At 45.9% G+C, this 27,544-nt stretch overlaps 1 protein-coding gene and 1 long non-coding RNA gene across 2 annotated transcripts; one reads left to right on the forward strand and one right to left on the reverse strand.

Annotated features, from left to right (window-relative positions):
* Positions 1-8,004: 8,004 nt before the first annotated feature.
* Positions 8,005-20,304, forward strand: Lax1 (lymphocyte transmembrane adaptor 1). The gene is made up of 5 exons (XM_059281011.1): positions 8,005-8,177; positions 13,722-13,835; positions 14,203-14,303; positions 15,041-15,111; positions 18,733-20,304. Exons 1-5 carry the CDS (start codon positions 8,092-8,094, stop codon positions 19,588-19,590), a joined length of 1,230 nt encoding a protein of 409 aa, XP_059136994.1. The 5' UTR covers positions 8,005-8,091; the 3' UTR covers positions 19,591-20,304.
* Positions 13,154-27,343, reverse strand: LOC131925629 (uncharacterized). Its single transcript, XR_009383312.1, has 5 exons — positions 27,158-27,343; positions 26,568-26,675; positions 26,291-26,475; positions 24,243-24,361; positions 13,154-13,811 (listed from the first exon to the last, which is right to left on the reverse strand). It is a non-coding gene; the product is annotated as an uncharacterized LOC131925629 (long non-coding RNA).
* Positions 27,344-27,544: the final 201 nt, after the last annotated feature.

Raw genomic sequence — 27,544 nt, forward strand, 5'->3', positions numbered from 1 at the left:
TGTGTGTGTGTGTGTGTGTGTGTGTGTGTGTGTGTGTGTGTGTGTGTGTATCTGTGTGAGAATGCTGAATCTCCTGGAACCAGAGTTACAGTTATGAACTGCCGTGTAGGTAGGTGCTGGGAATTGAACCCAGGACCTCTGGAAGTGCAGCCAGTGCTCTTAACCGCTGAGCCATCTCTCCAACCTGGCCCCCTAATCCAGAGGTAGTTAAAGTGAGCTGGGTGAATATGTGCCTTAAAGGATCAGCCCTGAAGCAGGAGATCTTACTTGTTTGGGGGCCTGCAAGATCACAGATTGAACCGAGTGACTCAATGGGAAAGTGAAAATGACGAATTCAGAACCTGGAGGCTTCTGTGCAATGAAAGTTCATTGGAGGATCTTAACAGAAGGTGCGAGAAGCTACTCCCTACAGTTTAAAGAGGTCCCACGGTCTGTCAGACGGCTGTGATCTATGGAAAGCTATACCGTGAGTGACCTAACCTCCTAAGAGGACCAAAAGATCCAAGCCCCATTGCCATGCCATTGTCCTACGGCACACAAAATAGTGAGAAGGGAGTGCCACCCTCGTGTGGGGGGCATCCAGTCAATGAAATGAAGAATGGCTATTGAAGGGACTCTAGCCAGCCGGAGCATGGCAACATGGCCCTGGCAGGCCTTGCCCTTCGCTTATCCCCTCTGCCTTGCTAAAAACCATTAAACATGTTCCCAAAGCTAGCCACCAAGATCTAGTCCTTTATTTGGCCAATTCCTCTTCCTGAGGCTGACTACTGAGGTCCAGCTGTCGAACGATTGAAGTCCAGCGATCAAAAGTCCCCTTTGGCTCACCTAATTAACATGCCCAATTAGAATTAAGCACCTCGGGAGTGCTTCAATGGCTCAGAGGTTAAGAGCACTGGCTGCTCTTCCAGAGGACCCGGGTTCAATTCCCAACACCCACATGGCAGCTCACAACTGTCTGTAACTCCAGTTCCAGGGCATCTGACACTCTCACACCAATGCACATAAAATAAAGTTAAATAAATTATATATAAAAAAATAAGCACCTCATCCTAACATGGGGTTCCACCATTTGCCTGTGGACCACAGCTGTCTCCTCTCTATCTAGAGGTAGTCCTCTGTTAGAGTTGTCATCCCATCCTGCCCCCCCCCAAACATCCCTGTCCCTCTCCCTTCCCCTTCTCCCTCATCCTCTATCTCCTGTCTTTGTCTCTTATTCCCTGCCCTCTGTCCCCCTGCAGCAAATAAATCTCCTTTGTGCTGAGAATTTGTTCTTGGGGGTCTTGACCCAATACTGGTTCCTTCAGTTACTGCTGGGAGTTTTCTACTCATCTCCAAGAGGCACAAAGAAAACAGTCTATCCGGGCGGTGGTGGCACAGTCCTTTAATCCCAGCACTTGGGAGGCAGAGGCAGGCGGATCTCTGTGAGTTCGAGGCCAGCCTGGTCTATAGAGTGAGTGAGTTCCGAGATAGCCAGGGCTGTACAAAGGAACCCTGTCATGAAAAAGGAAGACAGCCTGACCTACACCTTCCATCCTCTAGCTCTCACGGTCACAGTTACCATCTGGGCCACAAACAGGTGTTGTGCCCACTCACCTCCCCTGAGACCTGCTGCTGCAGCCATCTGATGCCTCCTGTGACTACCACAGTAGTTTCCTGTGCCGGGTGCCACCCTTTCCTGCCAGGGCCCAGGGGTCAGCAACTTTCTACTTGTCCTCTTACAGGAGGGTCACCGGCCACTTGCGACTTGGGGGCCAAGGAAAATTGGGTTGTTCTTAGCAGGGCATCCATCCCCTCCTCCAGACACACCTCATCACCATTGTCCTGTGGCTCTCAGGCTGGTAGGGTAGAGGCTGCTAGATAGAAAATTCCAGAAGAATCAAGAAGACAGAGGCCTGGTCTGTCCTTGGAACTTTCTTATCTGCTGGCAATACCAGCCGCCTCCCCCTCAGGGTCCAAGTCTTTGTGAGTGTGCAGGGACCGCCCCCAGCCTGGCCTCAGTCCTCACTTCTGAAAGTTCCTCAAGCTGCTCAAAGGTTTGGGGTGGAGAGGAGGTGGAGAGCCAGAAGGGAGGGGGCTGTGCTGGTTTCTCACATCTTTAGCTCAAAAGGAAGGTATTTGCTGCCTTTGTTCTCTTTCAGACCTGTCTGTACTGGAAAGGCCTGAGGGATCCAGCAACCAAGGGGAAGGGATGCCTCCACAGAGATGTCTTGTCATCTAAGACCGTCCCAGCCCCAAAACTTCCAAAAAAGGAAGTCTGGTCTGAGGTGTTTTTCACTCTTTCACACAAGGCAATTTGGACATTTTTTTTCCAGAAATATAAGAGCTACTCTGAATACCTTTGTGGGGCAAAGGCCAGCCACAAGAGCCCGGGCTTCCTTCCCGTGAGGGCCGCACCGCCCTTGTCCCTTGGTAGAAGGGAGGACGAAGGAAAAGCACTGAGAAGTCCCAGGGTCTCACCCATGGCACTGTGGGGCACAAACTCGGCAGGTGGCAAGAAACACTGAAGCAAACCTGAGAGAGGCCCAGTTAGCTCTGTGAGGCGACTCTGTGCTCTGAGAGCAGAGGGTCCACTCTCCTGTCCCCAGGGCCTCAGAGACCACTCAGGGAGACAGCCCCACATCAAATGCAGGAGTCCCCACAACATGCATGAGACCATGTCACACACAGAGCCGTGGAGACACAGAGGAATGCCCAGGTCTCTAGAGGGAAAACTCACAGAGGTGGTAACTCTTGGGCCACATTTTCCTTTTATTAAAAAGAAAAAGAAAAAAAATACGTTATTATCATTTTTTTTTCTAAAAATAACATTTAATGGTTGTAACAATCTGAGCAGAGAGCTGTTCAGAGAAGAAAGGAACAGTTTTCTCAAGGCCTACCATCCAGAAAGGACCAGCACAGAGCTTTAGAGAGGACTGTACTGGAATTTTACAGAACGAAAGAAAATGCTGATAAAATGAAGATACTTGGGCACCCATTGTACAAAGTGAGATTGGATAGGTTCTGTGTGTAACACATGCACCCAGCAGGAAGTAGCCATCCGGAGCCGCCACCATGCCAAGGGAGGACCTAAGAGTGGGTCCCCCCAGTGAGAGATGCCTCAAAAGTGTGGGATGAGGGAGTTTGGATGTTTTGTTTGCAATAGAGCCCAATTTGGCCTCAAACTCTCAATCCTCCTGCCTCAGCCTCACAAGAATGACTACAGGAATGCCCTGTGTTCAAGACGTAAAGTAACACTGATGGTGGAGGGCACTGGGGGTGGTTCATTAAATACAAGAGAACAAGATTAATGCCCCCGTAAGAGCAGAGCAGGCTCCCTTTAATGAGCTCGAGTGTGTGTGTGTGTGTGTGTGTGTGTGTGTGTGTGTGTGTGTGTGTGAAGGGCTGAGCCAGACAGTTTTCATTAGTGGTCCAATTAATTTTTACAACAATGTTGTGTAAGAACTTTTACTGTCGCCAGTTGACATCCAAGGAAATACCACAAAAAAAGAAGCGGGCTAGAATCCGACCCCAGGTGATTTTCAACTAGAATTTGTGTCTTCCCAGAGAGGACTTCCGAAAAAATTCTGCAGTAGAGGCATTCACGGCCTGGCCTGCAGCCCTCCATCTCCGTCAAGAGTCTTGGCTCAAGCCGGGCGGTGGTGGCGCATGCCTCTAATCCCAGCACTTGGGAGGCAGAGGTAGGTGGATCTCTGTGAGTTCGAGGCCAGCCTGGTCTACAAAATTCCAGAACAGCCAGGACTGTTACACAGAGAAACCCTGTCTCAAAAAAACAAAAACAAACAAGCAAAAAGGTCTTTGCCCACCAATATATATTTAAATTCAGTCTATTTCAAGCCAATCTGAACCTCTCATGGCAGCACATGCACATAATCCCAGCACTCAGGACCCTAAGGCAGGAAGGTTGAGAGTTCAAGGCCAACTTGGATTATTTAACAAGACCCTGCCTAAAAAAATTAGCATGAACAAAAACAGTCCTAACAGTTTATAGTCATATGTCACACTCGACTCCTAAAATGATTTTGAGAGGTTTCAAGGAACACTAAAAGAATCCGGTTTAAAACATGCACCACCTTGCTTCTCAGAAATAAGTGGTTTTCTTCCCCTATTCTGAGAAAGTATTCCCCACCTTCTTATATTAATTTATTAGCCAGATTTGGCTTGTGGAAGGAAAGGAGAACAGGAGAGTAGAGGGGCTGGGGCCAGCAGCCCGAGAAGAGAATCCCTCTGAGGTTGTTGTTTCCCTCAGGCATGGTAGCAGCCTGGGACACCAGGAGGGAATGCTGGTCTGGCTTCAGCAGGCTGGGCAAACAAAAGAGATGATTACATGGATGAGTAGAGCTGGTGCACGCCTTTAATCCCAGCACTCCGGAGGGCAGAGGCAGGCGGATCTCTGTGAGTTCGAGGCCAGCCTGGACTACAGAGTGAAATCCAGGACAGGCACCAAAACTACATGGAGAAATCCTGTCTCAAAAAAACGAGAGAGAGAGAGAGAGAGAGAGAGAGAGAGAGAGAGAGAGAGAGAGAGAGAGAAGGGGAGAGAGGTGATTACACACAGAGGGAAATACTTTCTTATCTATCATCAGTCAGGGTTCTGAGGTCAGTTCCACCTGGCTTCCCTTGAGGCCCCATTCACGTTGTAGCTCACACAGCATTCACCATAGTCTCCAATGGCTCACAAGGGCAGCCTGGCCAGTCATCTAGTGTAAGGGATCTAGTGAGGAATCCTAGTTTTTATTCAGACCTGAAAGAAATGTATGCGGAGACTTAGGTTCCAGCCCTGGAGCCAACTGCCACCAACCCATCTGTTTCCAGGCTCCCCAGAGGGAAGGTGGTGAGAGCCTGGCCTGGTAGGGTGTCCTGCAGTTTACAGGACCAGTCTGCAGCCCCTGGGACCCTGGGAGAGCCAGAACAAGCAGGGCTTGTCTGGGCTCTGGAAGCCAAGGACTCCAATGTCCATTGGAAAGAGGTCAGGGAGAGACCAGGTAACAAAGGTACTGATGTCATCCCTTTCATTTTCCTGGAGCTCCACCTGGCCTGGAAAGTATAGTCAGGAGGCTCTCTGCGTGCTCTGTACACTCCTCTGGACATGTGTGGAGCCGAAAAGAAGGGGAGTGAGAATCAGACTTGGAACATTCTCCTATGCTCGGGCCCTGCAGGTCAGTGCTGGGGAGGAACCCACAGGCACCTCAAATTGGAGGCTACCCAGGCTTGGTACTGGAGTACAGAGGAGCCAAGCCAACAGCAGACGGCCCCTCCCCAGAAGTGCTGAGTCCTGAGAAAGAAACAGCCTCCAGAGGCCCTGCAACCCAGGCTCAGTTCTCTTCCCACCATGACACCGGAACAGAGGTTCTCGAAGTGTGAAACACAGACTGCTTCGGGCACTATCACCTGCAGAGGATCTATTTATAAAGCCTGTCCACCCACTGAACCACAGGCAGGTGCCAGATCTGCACTTCTCTCTAAACAACTACTTCTAGTGCTGTTTAGACTATGTTTAGAATGCTGAGAACCATTCTAAAGTCAGGTATGGTGATGCTCCTTTTTAATCCCAGCACTTGGGGGGCAGAGGCTGGAGGATCTCTGTGAGTTCGAGGCCAGCCTGGTCTACATAAGTGAACAGAACAGCCAGGGATATGTAGAGTAGACTGTGTCTCAAAAAGAAAAGAAGAAAGAAAAAAAGAAAGGAAGAAAGGAAGGAAGGAAGGAAGGAAGGAAAGGGAAGGGAAGGGGAGTGAGGGAAGGAAGGAGAGAAGAAAAAGGGAAAGAAAAAGAAAGAAAAGACAGTTGGGTGGTGGTGGCACACAACTTTAATCTCAGCACTCAGGAGACAGAGGCAGGTGAGTCTGAGTTCAGGGCCAGCCTGGTCTACTGAATGAGTTCCAGGACAACCAGGGCTACACAGAGAAACTCTGTCTCAAAAAAACAAAAAATAACAACAACAACAACAACAAAAAAAAACCAAAAAAACAAAAAAAAAAGAAGAAAGAAAGGAAAAGAAAAGAACCATTCTGAGCCCTGAGCCTGGCCCACACCTATAACCCCACCACCAGGAACATTAAGATAGGAGGGTACCATGAGTTCAGCCAACTTGGGCTATGAAGTGAGATTTGCCTCAAAACCAAAGGAGGGTCAACAAGATGGTTCACTGGATAAAGGCACTGGCTGCTAACTCTGACGGCCTGAGTTTGATTCCTGAGACCCACATAGTAGGAGAGAACAGACTCCTCCAAGTGTCCTCCGACCTCACCCATGTGTCATGGCATGTGTGCAGACACACTAAATAAGAATAAGTAAACCGGGCAGTGGTGGAGCACGCCTGTAATCCCAGCACTCGGGAGGCAGAGGCAGGCGGATCTCTGTGAGTTCGAGGCCAGCCTGGTCTACAGAGCTAGTCCAGGACAGGCTCCAAAGCTACAGAGAAATCCTCTCTCGAACCCCCCCCCCCAAAAAAAAGAAGAAGAAGTAAGTAAAAATAACACACAAATTACTTTAAACCTCCATCTTTGGACCCCGGAGGCTTATAACACTTAGAAAACCAAGGTGAACAATCAAGTCTCTCACTCCCTGACCCTCTTTAACCACGTGTACCCCAGATGCCCGAGTGCCTGTGGGGAAGAGCAGGGTTGAAAATGGGGTTCATGAGCCAGTGGAGAGCTGAGCATTTCCTGTGCCCCGTGCCTCATTAGCACACTGGCGGAGGTGCTTCCTGTCAGCGGCTCTTTCCATTCTGCCAGAGTGGTTTGCTGTTTTCTCTCTGCTCTGGGGGTTGGAGGAAAAAGAGTTTCTCACAGATCCTCTGGGCCTCTGGGCAGTTTTTTTCCCCTGTACCTTTCATGTTTCCACCAACAGGCAGAAGAAACTAGAGAGCCGTCCGAGCCGATTCACATTGGGAACATCAATACCTGGATGAGAGACAGCTCAGTTTCTGCAGTGGGCACTGGGGCCACCTCCAGTACACCAAACCTGATGCTTTCGAACCCTGTACCAACTCAGCCTGGAATTTCAGGTGAAGGTAGGGAGGATTGGGTTTTATTGTTGTTGTTGTTAGTAGTAGTAGTAATAGTACACTTAGTGTGTGTGTGTGTGTGTGTGTGTGTGTGTGTGTGTGTGTGTGATCAGAGGATAACTTGTGGGAACCAGTTCTCTCCTTCCACCATGAAGGTGGTGATGGGGCAAACCTGGGTCAGCAGGCTGGCAGCAAGCACCAACCAGCTCGACCTGAGGAGCCATCGCACCAGCCCAAAAAAGGGAGTCAGCTAGGAGAAAGTTCTAGAGCAGAAGATTAATTCTTCAGAAAGAAAAACAAAACCAAACCTTTTTTTTGTTTTGTTTTGTTTTTTTGTTTTTGTATTTGAGAACTTTGGTGAATACAATCTAGGAAGAATGGCTGGGAAGCTACGCTGACAGAGAGCTTGCCCAAGGTGCGCACGGCCCCAGAGTCCCACCTTAGTACTACCTACAAAGTGTGGTGACACAGACCCGTACATCCCACTATGAAGGAAGCAGAGGCAGAAAGATCAGAAGTTCAAGGTCATCTTCAGCTATATATCCTGGCTACATAAAGAGTTCTAAGATACCCTGAGATACATGAAACCCTACATGAACGGCTATATAGCAAGTCCCAGACTAGTCTGAGATACATGCAACCCTATGTAAATAAATAAGAAATTTCAAGAACAAAAAAGTGATACATTTGGGGAAACAAGGAGATTTGGAGAATTTTATGTCATTCTTTTTTTTTTTTTTTTTTTTTTTGGTTTTTCGAGACAGGGTTTCTCTGTGTAGCTTTGTACCTTTCCTGGATCTCGCTCTGTAGACCAGGCTGGCCTCGAACTCACAGAGATCCGCCTGGCTCTGCCTCCCAGTGCTGGGATTAAAGGCGTGCGCCACCACCGCCCGGCTAATTTTATGTCATTCTTATATTATCTACTTATTTTTTTTTAAGGTGGTTGTATGCAAAATACATACCAATTTGCCTTTTTTCCTACGAATCAGCATCTTAGAAAGCCAGGAAAAGGGCAGCCATACTGGCTAGTCAATTCTGACACTGAGAAGCCTTAGAAGCTGCAGAGTCCCTCAGAGGTTCCAGGGATGTATACCACCCCAGCCCCACCAGATGTCACAAGAAGGAATTGGGGGCCCAGCACTTTGCAGGGGACTCTTGGCAGCCTGGAAGGGTGAGTACTTTGGGGAAGTGAACGCCACTGTCCTCTGATCCCATGCAGGAATGGTCTAACCTGGCAATGCTGTCACACCTACAACCCAGGTCTGGGATTTGCTCAGGGACGCTGGGAGGGAAGAATGGGGGTGGAGGAGGCGGGGGAGGGACTGAGAGTTGAATTTCTGATTAAATTTCCTTCCTCTCAGAGGCCCTGACCTCAATCTTTCTAATCTCTTGTCCCACCACGATAGAAACAAAAGCCCTAATTCCCCGGCAATGAGTTTTCAGATCCTAAAACCTTGTCATGGGTGAGAAATGTAGTGATAGAAGTCATAAAGTTTTAGGACATAAGATCTTACAGAACTAATCATGGATGTAAATTCGCCCCTGAAGGTCTCAGTCTCAGATAAACAAGTCTATTGGGTGTTAGGACTTTAGAAATATGAGTGGGCGTGAATTTCAGTGCCCTGACCAAAGTAAAACCCAATGAAAGTGTATTATTTCGATTGCTGTAGTTTTAGGAAATTTCAGTGTTATTCCCAGAGTAAATCCATGTCCCTCGCAGGTAAACCACGGGTGCTGAAAAGGAATGAGTTCATATTCGTGTTGAAGCCTGAACACCCTCCCCAAACTATTTCCTTTTTTTTTTTTTAAACATTTTTGTTGGGGGTGGTGGTGGAAAGGTGGAGAGGTCAGAGGGCAATTTGCAGGAATTGGTTCTTTTTTTTTTTCTTGTTTTTTTTATTATTTTGAGATTTATTTGTTTGTATATTTTATATATACATCAGAATAAGGAATCTGATCCCATTATAGATGGTTGTGAGCCACCACGTGGTTGCTGGGAATTGAACTCAGGACCTCTGGAAGAACAATCAATGCTCTTAACCACTGAGCCATCTCTCCAGCCCCTTGGTTCTCTTTTCACCATGTGGGCCTCCGGGATCAAACTCAGAGAGCTGGGCTTGCCAGCGGGTGCCTTTACCCACCGAGTCAGCTCACTAACTCCTTTCTTTTTCTTTTTTTTTCTTTTTCTTTTTTTTTTTTTTTTTTTTTTTGAGACAAGGTTTCTCTGTGTAGTTTTGGTGTTTGTCCTGGATCTCGCTCTGTAGACCAGGCTGGCCTCAAACTCACAGAGATCCTCCTGGATCTGCCTCCCGAGTGCAGGGATTAAAGGCATGCGCCACTGCCGTCTCGATGCTCACTGACTCCTAAAACTTTCTTTCTTAAGTTGATTTTTTTGTTTTGTTGTTTTTTTCTTTTTTTCACTTTGTAATTAGAAAATAAAATCTGTATGTTTATATTATGTTTAGCATGTTGTTTTGAAATATGTACACATTGTAGATGACTAAGTTGAGCTAAGCAAACATGTGTATTAGTTGACATACTTTTTTATGAGCAGATACTTCAAGTAACACTTTAAGCAATGTTCAAGAATAGATCATTTTCAACAACGCCATGTTGAACTTCTTCCCTCCACCTAATCTTTGACCAGCATCTCTGGGACCCCTCTCTCACCACACCTGGTGAACACCGTTCTTCTGCTCTCTGCTTCTATGATTCGGCCTTTTTAGATTCTGCTTACAAGTGAGATCATGCAGTAGCTATCTGTTCCTAGCTTTGTTCACTTAACACTGTGTGCTCCAGGTCCATCCACCTCGTCACAGACGAAAAGATCTTCTTCCCTTTTAAAACTGAGTGGTACCCATTATCTATATATTCCACACTCTCTCTATTCACTCAGCTGTTGGTAGACACTCAGGCTGATTCCATATTTGGCTATTGTGAATTTTGCTGCAATGAGCATGGCAGCACAAACAACTCTAATAAACACGGGGGGGGGGGGCGACACACAGCTTTCATTTACTTTGAATATAGACCCAGCACTGGGACTAGCAGAGCATATGGTGGCTCTATTTTTAACTTTTGGGATAATTGCCATAAGTCATTTTTTACAATGACTGTATTATCCTCAAAACTATTTCTGTGTTCATTCATTTATTATTTCATTCACGTATCATTGAGCAAATATTCATTAAGCTTCTGCTCTACATCAGAGGTGCTGTTTGAGATGCTGAGTGAACAGTATAGACAAGTCCAGGACTTCTTGAAGCTTACAGTCAGTGACAGTGTTTGATTGCAGATAACCCAAGAAATGTATTGTGTACTGTCAGTCAGCCATAAGGGCTTGAAAGAAGGACTAGCACTAAGGAAACTCTGAATAATGGGTATGACCAGGGAAGAGCTCTCTAAGGAGGTGACAACACTGTAGAAGAGACTTCAATGAAATGAGGGACGTGGCCGTTCTGAGTCCCTAGAGAAGGAGAAGTAGATCTGAGATAGAACTAGTCTTTGTATGGGCAGGAACAGCAAGAAGTCACGGTGGTCAGCATCCGAGGTAAAGGGCTTGGAAGTGAACCCAGAAGTTAATCAGGAGAAGCCAGATCACATTATGTCAAAAAAAAAATCCTCACTGAGTAAGAGATTCATTGTCAGTATGACGGAAAGCCACGGAAGATTCTCAGTGGAGGAGAGACATGGTATGACTTACTCTTTACAGTGATCATGGTATGTTGAAGTCAAGAGTGAAAGCCAGAAAAGCCACCAGGGAGGCGACTCTTGTATAATATTAGAGGGACCAGCCTTAATATTATACATCCCAGGGGCTCCGGAGAGAGAACTACGAACGGTGAGGACTGTTTTCGGGAAATAGAATCTCAGCACACAGAGCTCTTAGTCCAGTCATTTACTCTTCCAAATCTTCTCCCTCCTCCCGGGCCCTGGGAGTCCCGGTATATATACACTTACAAGCAGTAATCCCTTGGCAGTGCAAAGCCAGGCTTCCAGGGTCAAACGGAGGGGTGATAAGAGTCACATAGAGGGGCAATAACCATTAATTATCATTTGCAACCCTAAAAGGAAGTGACCAATGGGGAAATGAATTAACTAAAGGCAAAATTCGGGTAATATCTAAGAAGAGGGATCTTATGTGCTCCACTATAGTCTTAAACGTGATTGGTAGAAAATGTTAAGAGTCTTTAAGTTGTTAGGTCAATGGGTCAATGGGAGAAAATAAAACTGCCTTCTTTTTTCCTGTGGCTCCTATCTGTCCAAGCTATCTGACGTTTTTTTCTGCAGGGTGGGGGAAAGTGTGCTCCATCGCTAGGCAACCTGTGTACAGCTAGATGCCTCTGGTGATAGTTAAAGGGAGATCTGGAACTAGAAGTAAGATTTGGGAAAGGAGGAAGTTAAGCTTAATTGGCACATCTGCCAGGACTTCTCAAACAGGTAGCCTGGATGCTTAAGTCTGTTCTTAGAGAGTAGATGAGGTACTTTCTTCCATCTGGGGATGGACCTGGCCGGATGCTGCCAATGATGATAATTACAGGGAGGCTTGAACTGGGGTTCTGGCTGAGCATAGCTGTCAGTGCAGGTTATCTAAATGTTCCTTTAGTAGAAGGGAAATGGTGCCCAATAAATGATGGAAAAGCTACAACAGCACACAAGAAACTCACAGCAGGAAATGACTAATAATCAAAAGCCAAATATCACCAAGGCTCCTGGAGCCTCAGCTTGACCTCTGGAAGGCCCTTGGCTTCTTCCAGGTATTAGCTTTGTCATAATCAGCTGAAATCCTACTTTGTATATTCTTGCGGCTTGCAGCAGGCGACCACTGCAGAAGTCCACGTGGAACTCATGTCGGCTTATGCCACAGTGGCGGCCACGGAAGAACAAGAGGTGGCTGGGCTTGAAGCAGATGCCCATGGCCAGGGCAAAGCTGATTAACTGGAAGTAGGGCATGAAAAACAGTCAGTCAGAAGTGGTGCCAAGAGTTCAGACTGTACCGTTAGATGGTGGGAGGTCTAGAGGAAAAGCCAGTATATGGAGGCAGGACAGGAGCCCAGTTTGGGTTTGAGATGTCTATTGGACAACCTAAGAGAAATGGCCAATAGAAAATTGGGTCAATAAGCCCAGAACTCAACGAGACAAAAATCTTTCGGGTATGACCTGGTTTTAATATTTGAGGGTCAGTTCCTGTTAGACTTCCACTGCCTACTTCCTGCTAGAGTGGGTGTGGCTGCCTGATGTTGCAATCATCTGGATGCATTTCAACACCCAAGCAGAGCCATGACTGCGCCCAGCCAGAGAATCACAAAGCTGCTCAAAGCTAGTGTTGGTTAAATTTCACCCAACAGTCTAGGGTTGCTTAGAGACCAGCTCCACATTTTGGGGTTACTCAAGTTCATGTAAGCTGGACTCGGTCAGAGAGCCACTCCCTGATTTTGAGTTGAGTAATCCTCTCCCAGCAAGCCAGGAAACCCAGGAGCAGGAATGGGGGGGGGGGCGGTGGGGAAGCTGGCCCAGATGTGTTTAGCTTCGGAAGTTTGCAGATTGTCTAAGAGTAGAAAAGGAATGATCTCTGAGCCTCAACCAACCCAGACTCTTATTTTGTCTCCACACCTTCTGACCTATGAGATCCTGGCTGTGTTGCATTTCCTTTCTGGTCTCAGGATCCCTAGGCACAGATAAGAGCAGGACAGGAGCTTTGTGAAGAGTGAATAGTAAGTTTCATATGCAAGCTCTTAGCACCTGGTAAGAGTTCAAAGGGATGGCTCCCTTTCCCATGTACAAAGCTCCTCTCCATGAAGTTGACGTTCAGAGCTGACTTTGTTTCATTTCTCTTTATTATTTTTAGTTATATATAGTTGTGTGTGTGTGCATGTGCATATGGGTCTGTACACTCAGAGGTCAGAGGTATTGAATCCCCTGGAACTGGAGTTACAGAGGGTTGTGAGACACCAGTGGGTGCTGGGAACTGAACCCCAAGCCCCTGGAAGAGCAACAAACCACTGAGCCATCTCTCCAGGTCCCACATATGACTTTCTCTTGCTCCATTTTGTCCCCTCCACCTCAACATCCTTTATCTGGCTCCAGTCTAAATCCTTCAAGAAGGAGGCTCTTCTTGAAGGAAAGAATACAAGCAAGAGACGTACACAATTTAAACCAAAGTTTATTTCGCAAAGGCAAGCAAAGTAAACACTCCAAAGAGAGAGTGGGGTGAGTGCCTCAAGGCAAGGAACAGCTCAATGAGTACTGCGTTGTCTATTTAGAAGGAGCTTTTACAAACACGTATGAGGTAGATGGCTTTGTCACAGAGTAAGGTGTCCCTCTTCTCTTCCCAAATCAGGGTGGGCCACATCTCCCTTTTAGAGTATTTTTTCTCATGATCCCTCCCAAGGGTGGAGATGTCAAAACCATAACGCAAAGTGATACAATAACATTGGTCTTTTGAGTGCACGTATATAGAAAAACACCTGGGTGTCTTGGTTTCTGATAGAGCAGGAACAACTTGACTTCAACTTCAAGGATGTTTAACCACAAAGAGGCCATCGGGGGAATTAGCCGAGATCCAATTGTGGTTTGCCTCCATGTCCTCATATTTAACTCTTTGCCTACCTGGTATCACTGGGGCTCTATCTCCTGAAAGAAATGTCTTCTCCAGCATTTCCCAAGCCCAGATCCTATGGCCAGCTGGGGCATGACCACCCGGTTTTCCTCCTAGAGAGAAAGGCCAGAGCAGCAGCATCCTCCCTGGCTTTGTGGCACTCCTGGCCATCTTCCTGGTCATCATGGCCGCCTGCATCCTGTGGAACTGGAACAAACAGAAGAAGCGTGAGTCCGGAGTTTGTCTCCAGTTAAGATGCTATAGGATTAGTCTTCCAGCCTGGCATTTAAACCCTGGGGCGTTTTCTAATGAGAAGCTCCCCCCCCCCCCCCCCCGGAATCCTGTATCCTTTCCGACACTGGTCCTAAGTTGTGGCCGTAGTGTAGATCTGAGTGACATTGAGAAGACATCGCTTTGGAGCCCGCGTGCCCAGCTCCCTCTTCCTGCCTCTGTGCACTGAATTTCTTGTCCTTTGGATGAGTTAGAAATATAACTTCTATGACACCTGGTGAGGGTGGGGCGTGTGGCTGGGGACTATTCATCCTGAGAGCCCCCATGTTCTGAGTTCTGACCTATTCTCCCATTGCCTTTCAGGGAGAGTCCCTTACTTTCAAGTAGCTCCATCGCTGACTCTGCCTCCACCCAGACAGCGAGCCAAAAATATTTATGACTTCTTGCCCCAGCAGCAGGTAGAGCTGGGTAAGTTTCTCCTGATCCACCAGTTCACAACCTGTGAGTCACGACCCCTTTGGGGGTCGTCCAACCCTTTCATATGGGTAGCATATCAGATATCCCACGTATTTGATATTTATATTATGATTCATAACAGTGGCAAAATCACAGCTATTCAGAAGTAGCAATGAAAATAATGTTATGGTTGGGGGTCACCACAGCATGAGGAACTGTATTAAAGGGTCGCAGCATTAGAAAGGTTGTGAACCACTGTCCTAATCTATGGAGTCCTGACATTCTGAACTAACACCCCCAAGATGCACCTCTCACCACTCAGAAGCAACGTTCTCCAAGTATCCAGGCTGCAGAACAACACTGAGTAGTCTGCACCCTCAGTGGGGACTCTGAAGAGAGAGCAGGGGTCAGCCGGGCTTGGGGTCTGCTTTCTCCTGGTTTTAGGCAACAGAGGAAAGCCAGTCATGTCATGGGTGGTGAAGACATGAATGAGACCACGATGCCAGCATTGTAAGCAAGGGAAGCATTGATGCCAGCATTGTAAGCAAGTTCTCCACAGGCATGCCTGAAAATGCGTTCAGGTCTCAGAGCGTCATCCTGTAACTCTGACCCTCTTAACCACAGAACACCAGACACTCCAGGTTTTCGTAGGCACCACGCCCCCCCCCCCCCATTCACCGGCCAGCAGTGATAGTGGGGATAAAGCTCGCTGAAGCCCACTGTCTTCAGGATCCATTTTGCTGTTGCAGGGAGACATCAGTCCAGTGGTTTCAGTACTGAGAGCCTCCTCTCCAGAGATTCTGATGGTCCTGAGCGTGAGGTAAGAGCTAAGTGAAAAGATGAAGTCCCAGGAGAATGACAGAGGGCCGAGGGGGATAGGGAGTGGTCTCAGATCGGGTTTTCTATATGAGTGTCGTTTGGCACACATCCTGAAGAACCTCCTGCTGACAAAAGAAGTAACTGTTTAACTTATGGCTGGTGTGGTGACACATTCCTGTAACTGCAGCTCTCGGGAAGCCAAGGAGAGGTTGACAAGGCCAGACTGAAGAACATCGTGAGTTTGGGGCCTGCCTAGACTACATAGGAGTATCATGCGAAAGGAGTGGGGAGGGGCCAGCACTTAGGAGTCTAAGAAAGGCACATGCATTCAAGTATGTGATGTTAGAACTGAAAGTGGCCGGGCGTTGGTGGCGCACGCCTTTAATCCCAGCACTTGGGAGGCAGAGCCAGGCGGATCTCTGTGAGTTCGAGGCCAGCCTGGGCTACCAAGTGAGTTCCAGGAAAGGCACAAAGCTACACAGAGAAACCCTGTCTCGAAAAACCAAAAAAGAAAAAAAAAAAAAAAGAACTGAAAGTGATTATTTTAATAAAGACATGACAATTTGTTTATCCAAATAAATGTTGCTGCATTCAGAGTGGTCACTCCAAGAAGCCATAGCTATTTCAACAATGTGGCTAGTGTTCAAACCACACTTTAAGCCTATCTTTAAAAAAAAAAGTTTACACTTTATTTTATTGTATTGTTTTGCCTGAATGTATGCATGAGCACGATGTGTGTCTGTTGCCCAGGGAGGTCAGGAGAGACTGGATCCCCTGGAACTAGAGTTATAGATGGTTGCGTATGCTGAGAACTGAACCTAGGTCCTCTGAAAGAGCAGCCAGTCCTCTTAACTGCTGAGTCATCTTTCCAGCTCGTAAAACTCTCCGCTGGGAATTACTTCTAGGGCCTATGCCAAAGCATTTCAGTTTTCCTGAACAGCACAGATTTCCATAAGTCATTCAGCTCCGAAGCCGACATAGAATGCATCTGATCAGTGAGAGTGTGCTGATCCATTCAGGGCAGTAGAGAATGAGTGGAAATGTATTTCACTCGCTGTTCTAGAGGCTGGGAAGTCAAGGTCAAGGGGATGCGTCTGACGAGGTATTCATGCTGTCATAACTTGGCACAAGGCATCATGCAGCGTGGGATAGAACCCATCCCTCTAAAACTAGTCTATTCTGTAATAATAATGTTATTTGTCTTTTTTAAAATTACGGTATTTCAAAAAAAGTACAGTGTTTCTTACCCATTTATTTTGTGTGTGCATGTGTGAGGGTGCGCACGTACCACCGTGTGCATGTATGAGGGTGTGCACGTGCCACCGTGTGCACGTGGAGGTCAGAAGACAACTTGAGGTAGTCAGCTATTTTCTTCCATCACTAGATCCCAGGGATTGAATTTAGGTCATCCGGCTTGATGGCGGGGACCTTTACTGACTGAGTCATCTCACTGGCCCACCCACCCCTTAGGCACCTCTTTAAGGCCCCACTCACAACATTGTTGCATAGGAACTATGCCTCCAACACGGAAACTTGAGGATATTCAAAATAGCTACAGCAGACACTAACCACTGAGCTTACAAGAGCAGTGTGAGGGTTACCACCAACAGCATTTTGTGTGCCCTGTGATCTGGCTCTGAGGTTGGCTCTCAAGAAGTCCAAAGGCAGTTTGGTCCACCAGAGTGGTGGTTTTCATGGTCAATATGTTTGCTAGACGTCAATTGCTGAGTTAGTGACGGTTCTTGGCTCAGCGGGGATGTTACAGATGGAGAAGCTCTTGTTGCTCAGAAATTTAGGTTCCCAGGAAGCCAAGTCACAGTACGGCCTTTGCTTACTCTCCCTCCTGTTCATTGGCCTATGACTTCCTGGAGTATCTGAAAAAAGGACAGAGGAAATGAAACTCTATTGCCAAACTTGAGTGGTCCCTGAGGGGATCTGTCTTTAACTTGTGCATCTGTTTGGCTTAGATTCTGTAGTGCTTGAAAAACATTTTGAGCCGGGCAGTAGTGGTGCACGCCTTTAATCCCAGCACTTGGGAGGCAGAGGCAGGTTGATCTCTGTGAGTTCGAGGCCAGCCTGGGCTACAGAGTGAGTTCCAGGAAAGGCGCAAAGCTATACAGAGAAACCCTGTCTCAAAAAACAAAGAAAGAAAGAAAGAAAGAAAGAAAGAAAGAAAGAAAGAAAGAAAGAAAGAAAGAAAGAAAGAAAGAAAGAAAAAACATTTTGAGCCGGGCAGTGGTGATGCACACCTTTAATCCCAGCACTCGAGAGGCAGAGACAGGCAGCATTTCTGAGTTTGAGGCTAGCCTGGTCTGTAGAGTGAGTTCCAGGAGAGCCAGGGCTGCACAGTGAAACCCTGTCTCACAACGGAAAAACATTTTGACTCAGTTACCAACATTCAATAACTGGTAGCTGCGGGGCATGGTGGTGCACGCCTTGAATCCTAGTACTTGGGAAGCAGAGGCAGGTGGATCTCTGGGAGTTTGAGGCCAGTATGACCTACATAGTGAGTTCCAGGACATCCAGAGCTACATAGTAAGACCCTGTCTCAAAATGAATAAAATCAAAAATAAAAAAGTAAAATAAAATAAAGCTAGTATCTTGGCATGGAGGTTTATGCCTGCAAAAGCTCTCAGAAGGCTAAAGTAGGATTGTCCATAAGCTGAAGGCCAGCCTGTGTGAGCAACAGAGGAAGACTTTGTCTCAAAAAAAGAGAGGAGAGGGGGATTTCACATTAAAGGTCCACATAACTTTTCACGAAATTTCTGGAGTCCTAGAAACCGGTATCCTTCATTTTTAGTGGGTTTTTGTTGTTGTTGTTTTATGTTAACACTGTTCTGAACACATCATACCTAGTAATTCTTTGACTACTCACAAAACCCTTCTAACGTAGACATCGTGGCAATCCTCAATTTAGAGACTAGGAGATGAAGGTACCAAGGGAAGGCTTTCAGACTCCTCAGCACAAAGTGGCAACGCCTGGACTTGCGCCCTCAGGCTGAATCTAAGTCTCCATCCTCAGCCCAGGCATTGCCAGTGTGCACTGGTGAAGTGCCCTTTCTCCGGTGTGTGTGCCACTTGCCTCCCACTGGCTCCTCCCCCTCCACCACAGCCAATCTGTTGGGATTTAACGTCTCACTTCAGCCACTGTTTTTCTTTTTCTTTTTGGTTTTCTTTTCGAGACAGGGTTTCTCCGTGTAGCTTTGCACCTTTCCTGGAACTCGCTTTTGTAGCCCAGGCTAGCCTCGAACTCACAGAGATCCGCCTGCCTCTGCCTCCCGAGCGCTGGGATTAAAGGCGTGCGCCACCACCGCCCGGCTGCCACTGTTTTTCTGAACGTTTTTGCAGTATTAAGGACTGGACTTAGGTGTTCGTGTGTGCTACACAAGTGCTCTACCACCGAGCTACAGGCCCAGCATTGCTTTCCTTATACTGAGCCAATTTCTCTCGGACCCTCAACATACCTGGCACCCACCGCCTTGCGGCGTGAGTCCCTGACTTGGAGCTTAGCTCTAAGAGGACGGAGTGAAGGGATTGTGATGCTAGGTAGAGCAGGGAGAAAGAGTGGCTGTGTCCCCATTTCTGTCCCCACCCTGTCACTTTCTCTTCTTCTTCTTCACAGGCCTCCCAAGCAGATGGTTCCCTTCAGATACACATAGCTTCCATAAACGCTGTGGAGTACACTGTTGGCATCTATGACAATGGCACAGTGCCCCAGATGTGTGGGCACCTTGCCCCCTCAGCACATCACTTCAGTGTCAGAACCTCCGGAAATAACTCCAGCATCTCTTCCAGGGAGTCCAACGATTACGTCAATATCCACACAGCAGAAGAGGCCGGTGAGACGCTAACTTCTACCAAAAGCACTCCTGAAAATCACCTTGGTCTTCACGCCCAGAAGCTGGAGTTTGCTGAAGGAGGGCGTGCAGGCTGTGAGGTGGCCGCCACTGACCACACTGGTCTGTGGACTCTGGGAAGTAAGAGCAGCGATTTACTCAGTGATGGAGAAGATTCATCTCAGACTTCAAATGACTATGTCAACATGACAGCTTTGGATCTTGAGGACATCCAAGAGAATCAGCCCGGGCTGGCTTCTCAGTGCTGCAGAGATTATGAAAATGTCCCGTCATCTGATGCCAGTGGAAGCCAGCTGCAGACTCAGGAAGAAGGGACATCTTCTAATACAGACCGCGGGGAGCCTGTCTGGAGGGCCCTGTCTTCTGTGTATTATATGGCATTTCAGCCGTCTACACAGAGTGAGAACGGTGAGGTGACACACACAGAGGACCAGTCAAGTGAAGACTCTAATGACTATGAGAACGTGCTACCTGCCGAGTTAGAAGGCACAGACTGTGAACAGGGGCCCGATGCTTGGCATCCTTCTGATGAGGGAACACCAAACCATCTAGCTGAAAAGCTTTATGAGGTGGCCTATCCTGTGGGGTCTTTAGTCACTGAAATCTCTAGCGAAGATGCTTAAGTGCCCTAGCATCCTGCTGGAGTCACTTGGTTAGGCTAAGGAGGCTGAGAGGAACAGGGCACTAGCAGGATGCGCGAAAGCAAACGTTTAGGAAGCCCAGAGAAGAGTTCTCCTCAGTCAAGATTGCTGTTAGCTCTCAGGCCAACTGAATCAAGTTTAGTGCCGCCGTCTTACCAGGATGTTAGGAAAGGGGAAAGCGCACAGCACTTAGAGTGGAAACGCGACACGGTCAAAAATAATGACCTTCGCAAGCACCAGTGTGTGGATTGTTCTGTGACTCGGGCAGGCCAAAGGGAGGAACAAGCTGGGGTAGGGCAAGCCATTTCCAATTTAAGAGGAGCTGATGAGGGTGTAGAACTACGAGAGCCCTGTTGCTGCAGGTGGGATTGCATGTGTCATATGAACTATCCATTTCACCCTTAGGAGTTGAAACTACTTCCCAATGGATCCTGGTGTTGTACAAATAAGTTCATCTGTTGTAGATCAGGAGGGGCAGGTTCTCTGTAAAATGTTTTTACTATATGAACCTGAGTTATATAGGGCTATTTCCCTATAATTATATAATGTACTCGGAGATGTCTGCCCATCCCTCAAGACTATACCTTTTTTCATTCCTTCTCCTTCCCATGAGACCACTGCATTCCCCTGGACAATCTCACTTCCACCTTCCTATCCTCTGTACATATATAATATTATCTATCTCTATAAAATCTAGGACCCACTAATAAGAGAAAAACATGTGATATTTGTTTTCTTAATCAGTGTGGTACTGACTGTGGTCAGATAAAATCTCAGTGTGGTTTTAATTAGCATTTCTTTAATAACTGGTGATGGTAAACACTTTTCTATGTATTTATTGGCCATCTGTACTTCATCCTTTTTTAATGTCCTACAGGCTTGCCTAAAGCCTGATCTTTCTTTTATTATTATTTTTTATTTTTATTTTATTTATTTATTTATTTATTTTATTTTTATTTTTATTTTTTTTTCCGAGACATGGTTTCTCTGTGTAGCTTTGCGCCTTTCCTGGAACTCGCTTTGGAGACCAGGCTGGCCTCGAACTCACAGAGATCCACCTGCCTCTGCCTCCCAAGTGCTGGGATTAAAGATGTGTGCCACCACCGCCCAGCTATTATTATTTTTTTTAAATTTTTATTTTATGCACATTGGTGTTTTGCCTGCATGTATGTCTGTATGAGGATGTTGGATCCTCTGGAACTGGAGTTACAGACAATTGTGAGCTGCCATGTGGGTGCTGGGAATTGAATCTGGGTCCTCTGGAAGTGCTTCCAACTGCTGAGCTATCTCTCCAGCCCTGCACTTCATCTTTTGAGAACTATTTATTCCTCCCATTAGCTCTATGAATGAGTGTGTGTGTGTGTGTGTGTGTGTGTGTGTGTGTGTTCACTAGGATGTCGTAGGCAATGCTACTGAGCACACTGAGCGCTCAGATCCTGTTCCCTAAGCACTACTCTCCAGAAGGAACAAGAACACGCTGGAGAAGTGGCTAATGCTGCTTGTGCATCTTGTAAAAGGAGGAAGGATAGAAGGTAGAAACGGAGTAAGGAAGAGAGAAGCAGGGAGAAAGAACCAGCTGCAAAGACTTCCCAATTCTAAAACCTGGAATAATTTGGGCAATGAAAAACAAGTAATTATTGGTTAGTAGTTCACAGGCTAATAATCCACAGAATAAATTCCCATAAGTTCATACCAAAAGTGAATAAGTAAACTCGCTGTAAGGAAAGGATGCATCTGAGCTACAGATGAATTCCAAATACTGTGTGCAGAAAGGATAAGGCAAATAGACAAATCGCCACTCAGCACCCAGAACAACGCTGCCAGCAAACCCACGATGATGCTAAGATTCGAGAGTGACACCAAGAGGCAAGATCCTAACAACTTCAGAGACTCCTCCCGAAATATTTCTTCATTATTGTGATGGTTTTTACGCTTGTCCACAAACTTTTCCATAGTTCTCCTGAAGCTTAAGCCTTCTCCCCTTTGATACAGGCTGCATCTAATGATTCATTTCTAATGGTCGGAATATGAAAAGGGGAAAATACTAAGTTTATAATGGAGAAACTTGGCAGATACCACCTTCATCAAATGGTTACAGTCAACCCACCAGCACTAAGTCACAGTGATGTCATATGCTGGTGATAGGACCAAGAACACCATTAAAAAAAATCCATAACTCCAACCTTATCAGAAACCCAGACTGGGCTAGAGAGGTGACTCATTGGTAAGATGGTACCATACACTCCTGCAGAGGACCTGAGTTTGACCCCCAGAATCCATGTCAAGTGCTCACAATTACCTGTAACTTCAGTTCCAGGAGATCAAAAGCCTCTGGCCTTCACGCTCAGGCACATACCTACACACAGACCTACACATTGACACATAATTAAAAATAACAAAATAAATCTTTAAAAGAGAAAAAAAATCCAGATTGGATATCTTTGCAGAGATGCCTAGGCAGAAAAGATTGAGGCGCTGTCACAGATTAGAGGAGATTAAGGAGACAGGACTAAATATAACACAATGCTTCAGACTGGATTCTGCATTAGAGAAACAGATGAGATTCCAAACACCCATATCAGTTCGTAACATTGTGTTAGTGCTGGCGTCTTCAGTTTTATGACTATAAAGTGATCATGCGAGATATCAACACTAGAGGAAGTGAGATAAAAAGATGCATGAGAATGCCAAAAACCATTCTTTCAACTCTTTGTAAGCCTAAAATTATTTCGAAATAAAAATAAATTTAGCCAGTTATGGTGGCGCATGCCTTTAATCCCAGCACCAGGGAGGCAGAGGCAGGTGGATCTCTGTGAGTTTGAGGCCAGCCTGGTCTACAGAGTGAGTTCCAGGACAGCCAGAGTTGGATAGTGAGGCCCTGTCTCAAAACAAACAAACAAACAAAAAACAATAAACAAACAAATTAATTAATTAATTAATTAAAGTCTAGTTTTACTAGTTAGGGTCCCCTAAAGGAATAGAACCAACAGAATGAATATGGATCAACAAGGAGATTTACTAGGTTGGCTTACATTGATAGGAGTTGCATAGTGTAGCAAATACTACCGGGCGGTGGTGGCGCACGTCTTTAATTCCAGCACTTGCGAGGCAGAGGCAGGCAGATCTCTGTGAGTTTGAGGCCAGCCTGGTCTACAGGGTGAGTTCCAGGACAAGCTCCAAAGCTACAGAGAAACCCTGTCTCGAAAAGCCAAAAAAAAAGAAAAAAACAAATACTATCTGCATTCTGGAGAGACTGACAACCCGCCATCCAGTCCAGAGACTGGAAACAGTGCCATGAACTGGACAAGGCTGTAGCAGGAATCTTAAAAGTTCTTATTAATAAAATCAAACCCGGGGCCAGTTATTGGGGTAAAATGCTGAAATGCTGGATGGTCAAAGAGACAGAACAAGCCAGCCTCACCTGGTCAACTTCTCAGCTGGTCTTGTTTCCTCAGACTGGAAACCTCTGTGTCCTCATCTGAATGGATCTCAGCTGAACTGTGCTGCTAGAAGCCTGAAAGCTTAACCAGCCAAATGCTTCTAGCTTCTGGTCTTCACACCTTATATATCTTTCTGCTTTCTACCACCACTCCCTGAGATTAAAGGCTCACTTTCTGGGATTAAAGGCGTGAGTCACCATGCTTGGCTGTATCCTTGAACACATGGATTTCTGCCTCCCAAGTGCTGGGATTAAAGGCGTGTGCTACCACTGCCTATCCTCTATGTTTAATATTGTGGCTGTTCTGTCTCTGACCCCAGATAAGTTTATTAGGGCGCACAATATTTTGGAGAACACAATACCATCACACATGGCCATTGCCCAACCAACCCACAGTGACTATGGTTACCTCTAAAAGGTCAAGCCCACAGGATAAGCCAACACTGCAGCAAGCAGCACTAACTGGACTCAGTGGGTTACAAAAAAAATTTTTTTTTTTTTTTTTGGTTTTTCAAGACAGGGGTTCTCTGTGTAGCTTTGCGCCTTTCCTGGAACTCACTTGGTAGCCCAGGCTGGCCTTGAACTCACAGAGATCCGCCTGGCTCTGCCTCCCGAGTGCTGGGATTAAAGGCGTGCGCCGCCGCCACCCGGCTACAAAAAAAAATTTAAGAGAGAGGAAATGTGAAGACAGGAGGGAGATGGGGGGCATCCAGAAGTTATAGTGGGGTAAACAGTAGGTAGATGTTATCAAAACGTATTATACACACATATGAAATTCTCCAAGGATAAATAAAATCATTATTTTTAAAAGATAAGTAATCTGTTGTGATTCCTTAAGTACTTAAACAGTAATTAAGTAATTAATTACTTGTATTAGTCAGGGTTCTGTAAAAAGGAACAGAACTGATAGAACAGAATACATACAAACGTGTGTGTGTGTGTGTGTGTGTGTGTGTGTGTGTGTGTGTGTGTGTGTGTGTATGTATGTGGGATCTTTTTTGAGACAGGATCTCTTTGTTATGTAGCCCTCTTAAGTGCTGGGATTAAAGGTGTGCGCCACCACCACCACCACCACCACCACCACCACCACCAGGCTCTTCCATGTCCTTTTATCCAGACTGCCTCCAGCAAGTGTGGCTCAGATTTAGTGGGGGGGCTTCCTACTTTCAATAGTCTGATCAAGAAAATTCCTTACACGGATGTCCAGCAGCTCGAGTTTCAGTTGATTCCACATGAAGAAACGTTGGTAACCAAGATAAGCCATCACATCTTCTCCTGACCTTGTAGTTATTATCTCCTGGTTCAGAATACAACCTATAAAATACAGAGATTTGTTAAATCGCTCCTTCCCTCCAGAAGACACCATGCCATAGTGGTGAGCAGAAGACACATTTTGACCAGCAGAAGACAAGACAAACTCACAGTCCCTCAGGCATCTGCCCTCCCTGATACCCGCATGCCATGAGGGCGTTACTGTCATTTCTGGCTTTTCTGTGGGCTAAGGGCGTGTACTAACCTGCAATAAACCAGTGGCTTGCTCCCCTAGAGATAGGGAAAGTGGAAATAAGCCCACCTCTCTTTCCTCTTGCCAATCACTCTCCTCACCATTCCCAGCTTCAGACTGGGTAGGTAGATCTCTGTTTCAAGCCTGAGGAATTAGGATCTTTTCAGCAGAATACAATATGACAGGACTCTTCTTCCCAACTCAGATGCCTTCTACCCAAAAGAACTTGAAACCTTTCCCAAGAAAGGAACTTCCTTTGTAGGGCCAGCCCCTAACCACACACCTACACACAGGACCTCAGCTTAATGACCACTGTCATCGTCTTGAAATTATTATTATTTTTTTAAACAAGCAGGATCTAATATGCCCGGAGCAGCCTCAAACCCACTGTGTTGTCAAGGATGACTTTGAATTTTTGTTCCTCCTGCCTCTACCTCCCAGGTGCCTGAGCCACCACACCTGGCCTGCCATCTTGAAATTCTTGACTTTGAAAGAAATTCTTACTTTTGAACTTGTGTTTTATGACTATAGCCCAGTTGAACAATGGAGAACTCAGTGAGAAAGAGCAGATACACACAGTATGTTTCCCACCTCCTCTGCCTTTCATTCACAGGTAGCTACTGTTTGCTACAGTAAGGAAGCAAAAAGGTGAAGAGCGATACTCAGTTTGCCTTCTTTTTTTCACTCAGTTTGGGATAGCATTCCATAGAACTGTGCTGCCTGCATTAAGGGTGGGTTTACTCAACTGGATCTGATCCTAGAACCTGTCAAGTTGATAAAATTAATGACTACAGTCATAGATCACAAGTAAATTGGTTTCACCCCAGCAATGCAAGGTTGGTTCAACACAAGCAAAAAAAAAAAAAAAAATGTAATCGACTCTAGACCAAGCTAAGAAAAGAAATCCTATGATCATTTTGATAGATGCACAAAAGTTTAACATGTGTTTACAATAAAATTCCAGAAGAAACCAAGAATATATAGAACATACACCAACATCATAAAGGCTATATACAGCAAACCTATACCCAACATTATACTAAATGGGGAAAACTGAGAGCATTTCCTCTAAAATCTAGGAGACAAGAGTGATAACTCTTTACATTCTTATTCAACATGTCTAGAGTCTTAGTTCTATCAGTAAGACAAAAGAAAGATACAAAAGAATAAAAATTAGGGTAAGAAGAAGTCAAAATATTCCTATTTTTGGACAACATGATTCTATACTTGAAAATTCCTGTGGACAACACCAGAAAACTTGTAGATAGATCTTGATAAATACTTTCAGTAAAGTAAGAGGACACAAAATCAATACACAAAAACTAATAACTTTTATATGTGCCAAAAATGAACTTGCTGACAAAGAAATTAGAAAAAGGTATTTCATTCATGATAGCTTAAAAAACCCACAAACAAACAAACAAACAAAAACACAAAACGAAGAATAAACCTACTTTAGGAAATCAAAGCCTTCTGCATTGAACACTTCCTAGCACTAGAGAAACAGAGGCAGGAAGAACTCTGTGAGTTAGAGGCCAGCCTGGTCTACAGAGCGAGTTTCAGGACATCCAGAGCTGTTACACAGAGGAAACCCTGTCTCAAAAAACAAACAAACAAAAAGCTTCTGTACAAAAAGGAAAAAAATCAGCAAAGTAAGCAGACAGATTGATGGAATAGGAGAAAATCTTGGCCAGCTATATTTCAGACAAGAAGTTAATATCTAGAATAACAATACTTACCAGTCAATAAACAAACAAATGAACTGAACAGACAGTTCTCAATAAAAGAAGCACAAACGGCCAATAAATATTTTTAAAGCATTCCACAGCTTTCCCACTCTGCTGAGCAGTGGCTACGGGTTTCCATTATTAGCATCACCAGCAGGTGCTTGACTGCTCATGCCAGAAGCAAAATCTTCAAAGGGCTGATAGAGACCAGAAAGTTCAGAGTGAAGCTCAGGGGATTGAAGTAACAACAGGCAGTAACTGGGGCTAATCTGGGTGAGATAGGGTGTACCTTTAATCCCAGCACTGGAGAGGCAAAAGTAGGCAGGTCTCTGTGAGCTTGAAGCCAACCTGGTCTACACAGTGAGTTCCAGGACAGCCAGGGCTAAATAGTGAGGCTCTGTCTCAAACAAAGGAAAACAAAACAAAAAAGCTGTTAACCCCAGAAAAGGGTGCAGCTTCCTCTTAGTCCCGTAAATAGAGGTTCAGCAACACCTGGCATCTTGTCAAAAACAAATAATTCTTAAACCGGGCAGTGGTTGGTGCACACTTTTAATCCCAGCACTGGGGAGACAGAGGCAGGCAGATCTCTGTGAGTTAAAGGCCAGTCTGGGCTACAGAGTGAGTTCCAGGACAGGCTCCAAAGCTACACAGAGAAACCCTGTCTGGAAAAACAAAAAACAACAAAACAAAACAAAAAAGGCATATGCCACCATGCCTGACCATATGATTTTATTTTTCTTAACAGCCGAATAATAGTCCATTGTGTAAATGTACCACACCTTCATTATCCATTCATCGGTCTACAAACATCTATGGTGTTTCCAACCTCTGACTATTACGAACAGAGCCTCAGAGAGCTTGGATAAGCAAGTATGAAACCTTTCTAATGTAGGGAATGCTGGCAGCATTTTGTGAGAGTGCAGACCTCACTCAGTGCTGCATCGTCCACTTGAGAGACGTCCTTCGATTGTCTTGAGTTTAGGGAAGCCTTGAGCCACAGGTTTCGTCTCAAGGGGCACCAATGGATTCACACTGGGGAGAAACACAGTACAAGTTCAGTAAATGTGAAAACGTCTTCACGCACCGTTTCGCTTCTGTCTTATACAGGAGCGCCCACACGGGAGAACGTCCCGCAAGTGGGAAAGCCTTTAGAGATAGGAAAGCCCTCATTCATCACTTCAGCATCCACACTGGGGAAGAGGCCGGTGGAGTGAGGAAGTATGGAGTGTGGGAATGCTTTCAACTGCAGACTTATAGGGGGGAGCT

This window comes from Peromyscus eremicus, chromosome 15, assembly GCF_949786415.1.
Source record: "Peromyscus eremicus chromosome 15, PerEre_H2_v1, whole genome shotgun sequence".
In the NCBI taxonomy this organism is placed as follows: domain Eukaryota; kingdom Metazoa; phylum Chordata; class Mammalia; order Rodentia; family Cricetidae; genus Peromyscus; species Peromyscus eremicus.

Bases quoted from the DNA above. Each gene is read 5' to 3' on its own strand.
- Lax1 (XM_059281011.1), top strand. From the start codon at position 8,092: ATGTATACCACCCCAGCCCCACCAGATGTCACAAGAAGGAATTGGGGG. The intron at 14,304-15,040 runs GTAAGTTTCTCC...TTGCTGTTGCAG, and splicing joins CCAGCAGCAGGTAGAGCTGG to GGAGACATCAGTCCAGTGGT. The intron at 15,112-18,732 runs GTAAGAGCTAAG...TCTTCTTCACAG, and splicing joins CTGATGGTCCTGAGCGTGAG to GCCTCCCAAGCAGATGGTTC.